The sequence below is a fragment of the Carettochelys insculpta genome, chromosome 18 (genome assembly GCF_033958435.1).
Source record: "Carettochelys insculpta isolate YL-2023 chromosome 18, ASM3395843v1, whole genome shotgun sequence".
In the NCBI taxonomy this organism is placed as follows: domain Eukaryota; kingdom Metazoa; phylum Chordata; order Testudines; family Carettochelyidae; genus Carettochelys; species Carettochelys insculpta.
Window position 1 is genome coordinate 9,575,347 of NC_134154.1, and position 11,313 is coordinate 9,586,659.

Consider the following 11,313-nt stretch of genomic DNA (forward strand, 5'->3'; position numbering starts at 1 on the left):
TCTTACTGGGGACAGGAAGCTGAGGCACAAGGAAGGAAATGGTTCTGGTTAACTGATAAATGCTAAAACATTAATGACACAACCAGACTTACACCTCCCCACCTTTTTAAATCCACCAGAACCCCGGCTGCAGAGTCTGCACACATTGGCTAGTTTATGAGCGTTTTTAACCTTACGTAGGTCAGGATCCTGTCCTGGGCCATGCCCCTCTCCTGGGAGGGTCTCAGCTGGCTCCAAGTAGTGGAAGTGGGGCTGGTTCTCTGCTTCTGGATGCTGTTCCCTGGAGAGCTGGATGTGTGTGACCATGCGCTGGCTCCCACAGCTGTACAAAGCCCCTATGTAGGGAGTGGGAGCAAGCAGGGGCTCCCTCTGCTCTTCTGCTTCTCTCTCAGCTGCAAAAGCAAACAGCCAAAAGAGAAGCTCAGGGAGTGTCTGAACTGCCCTGTACTCAGGCTCTGGATGTGCTGCGCTGGCACTGCCCCACACTCACACTGCAGGTGTGAACTTAAAGGGCGTGAGCTCACACTGAGAAGCTCAGGGCTGGGGGGGGGTGTTTCAGATCTTGAGCTCCAAGCTGAGCACTGATCTGAAAGCACCGATTACACAGCTATTTTTAGAACGCTAACAAACAACTGGCTACTGTGACTCTGTAGACCTGGGCTGGGAGGCTCAATGCCATGTGGACACACCCCTGGCAGTAGTATCTCAGGCCATTCTACTTCTCCCAGCTCCTATTGGCTGGGAACAGCAATTCACAACCAATGGGAGCTGCAATGACCTCTACCTGTTGCAGCTCAGGTAAATGTAGCGGCAGAGGCCCACCAGGAGCTAACCCAGGCAAACCACAGCCATTTTAATTCCCAGAGGTGCAGAAGGGGAAGACGTCTCCACTCAGGGCCTGACCATTCAGTCAGTGCTGCAATTCTCTTTCTTTATTCTGGGACCTGCCTACTGACCACTGATGGGACATCTGGCTTCAGAAGTTCCTGGCTCCAGTACTTGTTTTATACCTTCCAGGACATGCAGCTCCCATTAGGGTAAACATGCTACTGCTGGGGAAACTTCATTGCCCAAGGAGCTGGGGATTGTTTTTTGTGCACAATGCAACCACAATCCTTATGAGGGCTTTCAGACATCTCTTAATACACACTGTGGTAGAATCAGCTTTGCTCCTGGGCGCCAGACCCATTGCCCTGCTCAGCGTCCCACAGCTAGCTAGGGTCCTACAGGCTCAAGCTGCAGTCTGCCCCAACATCCCTGGGCTGAGGGAGCTGGGGGAAGGCCCCTTCCTTCCATTGCCTGAGGAGCAGTAGGCCCCAAACATTCTGTGTAGGGACTTTTCACCTCCCCTTGCTGTTTCTGGCATTGCTGAAGCTCTTTCTTTGCTCTCTAACTCACTCTCACCACTCCAACATCCTCATCCATTCTCCCCCATTGATTCCCAGCATGAGGTGCTTTTTAACCAGTCCTAGAGCAGCCTCAAGTGAGCTCAGCTGGCTCTAATGAGTTTGTAGCAGCCCCTGCTTGGTTGCTTCCCCAGCTCAGCCGTTCCTTGCTGCCCTGAGGTTACCCCCTCTTCCTTTGCCAAGTGCTGCCTCTCTGTCACTGAGCTAGCTTTCTGGCCTAACCCTGTCACAACACAGATAATCCAACAATTTCTCTTTTGCCTCTGGAGACCTGAATTGAGATCCTGACTTAGGTCACAAGGGAAAACCTGTTTGGTGGTTCTACTTGTGTCTCCAGTTTGATCCAATACAAAGGAAGCACAGGGGTAGAAATGAGGGGAAATCTTGCCAAAAGAGAGGCTCAGAACACGCAGAGCAAAGCCGTTCCAGACAGGGGACTGGCAAAACAGGGAAGCAGCAGCCTGCAGCTGGGATAACTGGAGTCTCCCAAGTCAGGATTGGAGTTGAAGACTCTCATACAGAGCAGCCCTATGCTGCACCTGACTGCAGCCCAAGGGATCAGTTATGGAAGGGAGCCCAGGGCTCACTCCCAGCTGGCCCTGTGCTGCGGAGGCTGAAGGATGATTGGGACAGCTTCTCAGTGTAAGAACGTTGGCTGGTGCTGGGCAGGGGAACATGTCCAAGCGAGGAGGGTGGGAAGCTGGTCACTGTTTAACACAGGGCCCCCAGCAACCATGAGAGCACACAGAGGGGAACGTGGCCTGCTCTGTGCTCTCAGCCCTGTGACACAACATCCCTGGGGGTGGCTCTGCCCCTTGACAACAGAGCAATTGAAGGAGTCACTGAGGGAGCAAAGATTTGCATGAAGGGGCCAGTCTTCACCTCTGGGGATTTAAGAGAGAGTCAGAGTGTTTCCAAAAGAGAGACGTGTGCCTCTGACTTCCCACCATGGCCTGGGCCCCTCTGCTCCTCACGCTGCTCACTTACTGCATCGGTAAGTGGGGGCTGATCTGCTGAATGCAGCACAATAGGAATTTATACCCAGCTGCAACTCGGCTCTCTCTGCAGGCCGTGCTGAGAGCGTCAGTTCTGCTCCGCACTGTGGGCACTTCTGATGAGCTTCTTTCTAACGTTTCAGGTTTCAGTTCCCAGCAGCTCCAGTCACTGAAGCCAACTGAGTTAGTGTCTCCTGGAGACACTGTGACCCTCTCCTGCAGCCTGAGCAGTGGGGCCATCGCTGACAATAACTACCCGTTGTGGGTACAACAGAGACTGGGAAATGTTCCTCGGCTCATTATATACAGCACAAGTACCAGGCCCTCAGGGATCCCAGCGCGTTTCACTGGCTCTAGATCGGGTAACACTATGTCCCTGACCATCACGGGAGCCTTGGCAGAGGATGATGCTGATTATTACTGTTGTGTGTGGACGGGTAGCGCTCATCACAATGATACAGCCAGATGGGGAAGTGGTACAAAAACCTCCCTCCCCAGGTTCTGCCCCGCTGGGAGCTGTGCTGGATGCAGTGCCCAGGCCGAGTGGAGGAAATCAGAGAGCTGAGTTTCACTCCCTGTGAATTCCAGCTCTTCCCCTCAGATTTATGGTGGGCGGACAACACGTCTAGCACGTGGAACTTCCCTGTGGTCTCTCCACTCCATCGAGGGTATTCTCCAAGGTGCTGGCAGTAGTGGCAGCTCATCTGCGTGGACAGGGGGTGTTAGTCTTCCTTTATCTGGACAACTGCCTCATAAGAGCAAATTCTCTGCAAGACACACGAACAACAGTCAGTGTCACTGGGGACCTCTTTCGACCCTTCGGCTGACAGAGAAATCTGTCAAAATGTCAACTCCATCCCACACGGGTGCTGGAGTTCATAGGGGTGAGACTGGACTGCATAACTGCCCCTGCATCCCTGCCCCATCACAGGTTTCTTGTTATTCAGGCGCACATCCAAATACATTACACAGGCCTGCAAGCCACCTGCCAGGGTGTGTCTCTGGCACCTAGGCCACATTGCAGCAGCCACCATGGTAGATCCTCATGTACAGCTGCGTATGAAGCCATTGCAGCATTGTCTGGCCTCATTATACAGGCCAGCGAAAGACAGCCTCCTCAAGTTGGTTTCCATGCCACTTGGCTCCAGTGGTGGGGGAGCCCCTAAACATGTGCGCTGGGGTCCCTTTCCACAAACCAACCCCGTCCTTCGCCAGCACAACAGGTGCCTCTCATATCGGTTGGGGAGACCACCTTGCTACTCTCACCATGTGGGCTCGATGGTCACCCACAGAGACCACCCTGCACATCAACGTGCTCAAGCTACACACAGCGTTCTGTGGATACCAGGACTTTTGACGCTACATCTCCAACTCCATGGTGCAGATCTTTACAGACAATCAAGACGTGATGTTGTCCATCAACAGACAAGAAGGTGCCAGAACTTACCCCCATGGAAGGAAGCGGTGTGTCTCTGAACATGGTAGATCGCACATAACATAACCCTAATTGCCTCATACTTGGCAGGCAAAGACAATGTGAGTGCGGATGCTCTCAGCAGGAACTTTGTCTCCAACCAGGAATGGGCAATGACCCCCATCATCTGCATCAAATCTTCCAGTTCTGGGGATTCCTCTAACGAGACTTCTTCACTACCCAGACCAACAAGAAATGTCTGCAGTACTGTTCACAAGCAGGCATTGGCTTACACTCACTAGGGGAGGCCTTTACTCTCCACTGGGGCAGAACATTCTTTGTGCTTTTCCCTGATATCTCTTCTCCATCATGTGGTTGATAAGATCAGATTAGACAAGACCAATATTATCCTCATGGCCCTGAATTGGCCTAGACAAACCTGGAATACTTACCAGCATTTGGTTCAGAAAAGGGCAACAAATATGATTAAGGGTATGGAGCATCTGCCATGTGAGGAGAGATTAATAAGAGTGGGACTTTTTAGTTTGGAAAAAAGACAATTAAGCAGGGATATGATAGAGGTGTATAAAATCATGACTGGTGTGGAGAAAATAAATAAGGAATTGTTATTTACTCCTTCTCACAACACAAGAAGTAGGCAGTCACCAAATGAAATTAATAGGCAGCAGGTTTAAAACAAACAATAGGAAATATTTTTTCACACAACGGAAAGTTAACCTTGCCGGAGAATGTTGTGAAGACCGAGACTATAGCAGAGTTTAAAAGAGAACTAGATAAATTCATGGGGGATAGGTCCATCAATGGCTATTAGCCAGGATGGGCGTGGACGGTGTCCCTAGCCTCTGTTTGCAAGAGGCTGGACATGGGTGACTGGGAATTGATCACTTGATGATTACCTGTTATGTTCATTCCCTCTGCGGCACCTGGCATTGGCCACTGTCGGAAGACAGGATACTGGGCTTGATGGGCTTATGGTCTGACCCAGTACGGCTGTTCTTATGTTCTTACCAGCTGCAGATGTCGACAAGGCAGCCATGGCTTCTCCCTCAATTTTCATGCCTCCTCACCCAACAGAACACTCATTTCTGTTACTCACACCTCTGCACCCTCCAGCTTCAGGCATGGTTTCACAGTGGCTCACTCTCCTAGAATCACAATGCACAGACCAGGTTTAAGAAATCCTCCTTAACAGCCGCACATCTACCTGAAGATCTTAACTGTATAAATGGAGATGTTTCCTTGCCCGGGCTATTTGGACTTAAATATCTTGAGAAATTTTGTGTCATCTGCAAACTTTGCCACCTCACTCTTTAACCCTCTTTAGAGATCATCTACAAATCACAGAATCACAGAACCAAGAGGTCATCTAGTCCAGCCCTCTGCTTCAAGCAGGATCAACCCCCACTAAGTCATCCCAGCAGGAGGTCGTCCCCACAAAAGTCTCTTTGATAAGAAAGTGGCCTGCAGGCAGAGGACCTCAGAGAATCCCGGAGCTAAGCAATGAACGCTAAGAACATACCATCAAAACAAAAAGCAGTCCAGTAGCACTTTAAAGACTAACAAAATAATTTATTAGGTGATGAGCTTTCGTGGGACAGACCCACTTCTTCAGACCATAGCCATACCAGAACAGGCTCAATATTTAAGGCACAGAGAACCAATAATAGTAATCGAGGTTGACAAATCAGAAAAATATTATCAAGGTGAGCAAATCAGAGAGTAGAGCGGCAGAAGGTGGTAGGGGGATTCAAGAATTAGATTCAGCCAAGTATGCAAAAGAGCCCTATAATGACCCAAAAAATTCCCATCCTGGTTCAAACCACATTAATGTGTCATATTTGAATATAAAAGAGAGCTCAGCAGCCACTGATTGCAAGGTGTCATCATTGCCCTGCAGTTTAGTCACAAGCTCTGAAGGTCTCTGGGTCAGACAATGTGCAGCACAACCACCAAACCCTGCAGGGAGATTTCACTGTAAATGTTCACACCAAGCCAGGTCTCTGTGGAATGGCCCATCTGCATCACACTCTCATACCCATGTCAGTGTCAAAGGGACAAAGAAGTTCTGTGACATTGTTAGAGGACCCTGTGTCTGCTTGTGAGACGTGGCCTGAGCACTGGGCTACACAGAATGGTTAGTATATGTCCAGCACCATCTGATGCAGACAGGATGTCTGCCCTCACTGTCCAGGCCACCCCTCTAGCTATCATCCAGTATATTTCAAAGGAGGAGAAAGAGCAGTCTACACAGTGTTTCGGAGACCCAAGTTAAGAACATTAGCTGCTTTATCTAGTAACCGAAGGTGCATGAATGGAAAGAGCAGCCCCTTGTCTCTCTGTGCTGAATCCACCTCAAAGAGCTCTGTTGTTCTAGCGAATGTACATTTTAGCTCACTGATGCTAGGGCCTCACAGTCCGTGGTTGGCCTGGAGACGGGAAAGTCTCAGGCAGCTGGCTTTCTCTTCAGCCCTCAGAGAAATTGGGCTGTGTGATGAAATATATTGAAATCCTTCTCTGCCTGCCAGCAGGACACATGAACACAAGCCAGTCTAGATTCATTTGATATATAGAGCTTCCAGGGTTTTCCATCTACAGAAAGGAATGGGAGAATGGGAATGGGAGAGACCTTGCTACGTAACTTCTGTAAGAGGTTTCTGGGGTATTTTCTGGTGATAAATAGTGAAAAAAAATTAGCCTCCAGGCTCTAGGCAAGACCACATTTCTGGCTATGGAAATGTATTTTTTTTTGTTTTGTTTTATTTCTCAGTGACGACCTGCACACTGTCAGAGAGGTGGGAACTCAGCTCCCTGAACTGCAACACGCTCATCTGAGTTACTTTTACTTTTGTGGGTACGAAAGCTCAGGACCTAATACTTGTGTTAGTCTCTAAGGTGCTACAGGACTGCTTGTTGTGTGTGAAACTACAGGCTAACATGGCTGCCCCTCAAAGATTCATGGAATTTAAGGCCAGATGGGACCATCTGAACTTCACAGGCCACTAATCACCCCAGCACACACACACTGAACACAACAGCCCAAATGAGACCACAGTGTTCCAGCCCCAGGGAGACTAGACTGGTATGTGCTGAAGGCAGAGCACAGGAAGGACGGAGATGTACCAGTGCTAAAGCCCCTACATTAGCAGGGAAATGGTTCAGTGAAAAGTACCCATACACTTAGCCTGCTGAGTGCCCCACGCCCACCTGCTCAGCTGAGCTCAGAGGGAGAGTTGATCCGTTCCCAGGGTAAAAATGCAGATCGAAAGGCCAAGCCATCCGGATCTTTGCATGATTGTTCATGAAGGAGGTGGAACTCCTTACCCTGGCCATTTCTGGAGACAGGAGAGAGTGGCTGGAGCGTTCGGCTGACCCAGGGCTACAGGCCTGAGAACCATGGGAGCCTGGATTATGAAAAGAGCAGGATGCTGCACATGTATTGTCTGACTGCCCCCCACCCCCGCGAGTCATTTGCATATTAGGATGCTCCAATTTGACCCCCAGAGGACTGATTTGCATACATGGCTACCTCACCGCTGCCCTTAAGGGCTCTAAAGGCTGCCACAGGGTAGGGAACCAGCTTCTGTGATCTGTCCCCATCTCTCTGCACCATGGTCCAGCCCACTCTGCCTTTCTGTCTCCTGGGGCTCTTTCTGGCAGGTAATGGCCACAGCAGATCAATGTCTGACCAAGCCTGGGGACTGAGGTTAGCGAAAAATTTGGCATTAACCGAGGGTACTCACCTCCCTGCTCTTTGCTTTCTGCAGGTTGCTGTGCTCAGGTGACTCAGCCGTCCTCTGAGTTCGTGTCTCCCGGGGGGAACGTCCAACTGTCCTGCACACTTGAGGGCAGTTACACTGTCAGTGCCAACCGAGTTGTTTGGATACAGCAGAGACTGGGCGGCACCCCCAGATTCCTGCTGTATTTTTTCACTGAATCTAACAAAGGCACAGGGTCAGGGGTGCCCAGCCGGTTCGCTGGCTCGCGGTCTGCCTCTGACAAGATTGGCTATTTAACCATCACTGGGGTCCAAGAGGAGGATGATGCTGTCTATTACTGTACTACATGGACTGGGAGTGCTTGCACAGTGCTACCGGCCTAGGGGGAAGTGAGACAAAAACCTTTCCCCTCCACCGCAGCCCTGTAGCAAGGCTACGCCTGCGCTCTGCACCAGCCTGCCTCTTAGACGGGGGCGTTGGCTCCCGCTTCCCTCATAGCCCTCGTTTGGAGGCTCACCCCTTAGCACTGAAATAGCCTGTGAGTTCACGCCTGGCTACTGCTCAGCGGTCTCTTGGTTTCCGACAGTCGGCTTGTCGCTCGGGAGCTGAGGCCTCTGTCCTCTGTGCTAGGTCGCCAGGGAACACTGTCCATTCTCCTGCACCACAAAGAGCCAGGGCTACACCCCATGTGAAAGATGGGACCTGGAAGGGCTCCGCCAGCGCAGGGTCTGGGACCCTGTGTATTGTGCCCGTTAGCCTTAGGCTGCATGGACAGGTGACTGCCCAGCAGGTGGCAGCAGAGCACAGCTACGGCGGGTCTATAGCTCCGACAGGGCTGGATGGGGAAGGGGGGCTCAGTGGGGCCTCTGATAACATGGCTGGCTCAAATGGCCTGTGGTGCAGGACACCTGGGCAACAAGGAGAGTCAAGCCCCTCCCAGCCCCTTCCTGCTCCCCCAGTCCCAAGGCCCAGTCAGGTCTGCATCCACCTTCCTCCAGGCAGGCACCCGTGTTCCAGCACAGCTGCATGGGGGCACATTTTGCTCCCAAAGACACCCAGAATCCTTTGCACTGACCACAGCACAGACAAGGGAGTTGTAAGGCCTGAGGGGGGTGCCCGGGTGCTGTATTTGTCTGCTGCGCTTGTCTGAGCAGAAACAGCTTCTTCTCTTTGGTGAGAGACAGGTGGGCAGAGACTTCACAGGTGGGGAAGAGCAGAAAACAGGCCTGCTAGGGCTGGGAATATGGAGAACCCTGTAGCACTGATACAGCATTTATCATACATACATCTTTGACCTGCCCAGGTTACAATCCGGACAACATAGTGGCTGTGTCACCCCTGCTCTCCACCTGGTGTGCACTTTACAACGCCTTGCTGCTGTAGCCTTCAACCTGGATTGTTCACAGAAATATATAAACAAGATCATCATACTTTGCAGATTAAATAACCTCCATTTCATCAGTAAATCCCAGTTGTGCCTCTGTGTGTATTGCAGAGAGATAGCCGTGTCAGTCTGGATTCTATCAAAACGAAAAAGCAGTCCTGCAGCACTTTGAAGACGAACAAAATTTTGTTAGTCTTTAAAGTGCTACATGACTGGTTTTTTGTGTTTAAACAGGGAAGCGTGATGAAGCTAAAAAAGTTCTGCTTCTGAACACTAGATGGGGCAATTGTATTACACTGTATTAGACCCAAAGCTAATTGTGATGAAGAAGTGAGGGAGTTCTCTGTCCGAGCTGGAGGCTGGGCTAGGGCTCCGTTTTGGCTTTCTCCAGTTGCTCTGGGTACTTTAAGAAGACAAATCCGGAGTTCAGCTTCTCCCCTTTCTCCCCTGCAAATTCTCTTTTTACTGTGCAAATAAGGGGCAGCAGAGTGACTGCTGGGCAGGAGCAAATCAAATGGGCTAAATGCAGATAACAAGATGTCTGAGCGGTTGGCTAAATCATAGGGCACCACAGCTCATTTGCATGTGGGCTTATCCCAGCCTGGCACCTGGGGCTCATTTGCATGTGGCCTGTCCCTTTGGGCTCTAAAAGCTGCTACAGGGTTCCACAAAGGCAGCCGCCCGCTGAAACCTAACGACAGGGTTGACTCCTTCTCTCCCTCTGTCCATCCTCTCCCTGCACCATGGCCCTGTTTGCTCTGCCTCTCTGTCTCCTGGGGCTGTTCCTGGCAGGTAGTTCCCAGCCCAGGGTGACTTTTGGGGCGCAAGTAAATGAACTAATTAGAGGGTTAGCCCAAGATGGGCAGTGCTAACAGTTCGGAGTTTTGTCTCCAGCAGGTTCCAGTGCCCAGCACGTGGTGACGCAACAGCCCTCAGTGTCAGGGTCTCTGGGGCAGACAGTGAAGCTCTCGAGCAGTGTCAGTGGAGGATACAGTATCGGTAGCTATGGAGTGGGTTGGTACCAACAGACCCCTGGGAATCCTCCCAGATACCTGCTCTATTATTACAGCGCCTCTAGCACAGGCAGGGGCTCTGGGGTCCCAGACCGGTTCTCTGGCTCTTCCTCTGGCAGTACTGGCTACTAACCATCTCCGGGCTCCAAGCAGAGGATGATGCTGATTATTACTGTGTGACTTGGGATGCCAATGCTAAGACAAACACCGTGGTGTAATCAGAGAGGAACCGAGACAAAATCCTTTCACATTTCACTGACCAAACCCTGCGTGAGACCGAGGAAGAGCGTTGACACTAGTGTGGCTCAGCTGTGGCCTGGGAAGCGGCTCCCATGACTGTGTTGTATCTGGGCCATGTTAAAGGGATTGCTTTTCCCTTGCTGTAGATTCCCATGCTCTTAGACTCACACTATGAAAAGTGGGGCCTGCCCTCAGACTGGGAGATCCTGGGCCCGATATCTGTGAAGTACCCACAGCAAGAGACTCTGAGATAATAACTCCAGCTGAGGGCTCTGGGGCTGTCTCCTGGGGCTCAAATGGCAAAAATCTAAAGCAGTGATGAACAGGGAGAGACATCTTGGCCTTGCCTTTGAGTGATGGGAGTCAGCCTCAGTCGGGGTCATGTGGAATTCTGTGTAACTCCAGTATGTGGCTGGTATCATGGGGCAGCACACACCCTCCTACTAGCAAAGGTTTGGATGGGAACATTTGCTTGGGCAACTCCACTTGCCCGTCATCCCTGCAATGGGAACACCAAAGCCTTCTGCTCCCGAAAGCTTATGGGGCAACACAAGGCAGGAAGAGGAATCAGAACAGGTAGATGAACTGGAACTCAGGGATTCATATCCTGTCCCCCTGGAAGTGGCTGCAGAGCACAATACAGTCTCCGCTCCTCTACCCCAGCCATGGCAGAGGTGACAGCAGTGATACATTGGTGCGTGCAGGATTTACACCCAGGCAGATCAGGATCACAAAGCCAGTGCAGCATGAGCCTGAGGGCCGATAGCTCTGAAGTCTGTAGCTCCCCAAATGGAGGTAGATTCCAAAGCCATCAGGGCTGTGACCCAGGCAGATGAGACCAATAAATCCTCAGCAGGGTGTGCCACTCTCCCTGTGCTCTTGAAATCACCATCCACTGTTTCCCTAACGCTTGTACATGTGTGGGCACATACTGAGCACTTCCCTCTGACACTGAGTGCCCCCAGCTGGCCTGGTCAGAGAGCCTGAGGCATGTTCTGAGTGCGTGCATCTCCCATGAGAATTTTGCAGGCTGTGTTGTGGAGGTGCCAGGTGGTAACCTATAAATGGAAAACCCGTGTCCGGAAGCAGGGACTGAGCAGCTTTGCTCTGTGTTCCCCAGGGTC

General features: G+C 51.2%; 1 gene segment (V, D, J or C); it reads left to right on the top strand.

Moving 5' to 3' along the window:
- The first annotated feature begins 2,354 nt into the window (after nt 1-2,354).
- On the top strand, nt 2,355-10,167 carry LOC142022815 (immunoglobulin lambda variable 7-43-like). The segment is given in 3 exon segments: nt 2,355-2,400; nt 2,545-2,666; nt 10,069-10,167. Coding segments are annotated over 3 exon segments (267 nt in total).
- The last annotated feature ends 1,146 nt before the right edge of the window (nt 10,168-11,313 follow it).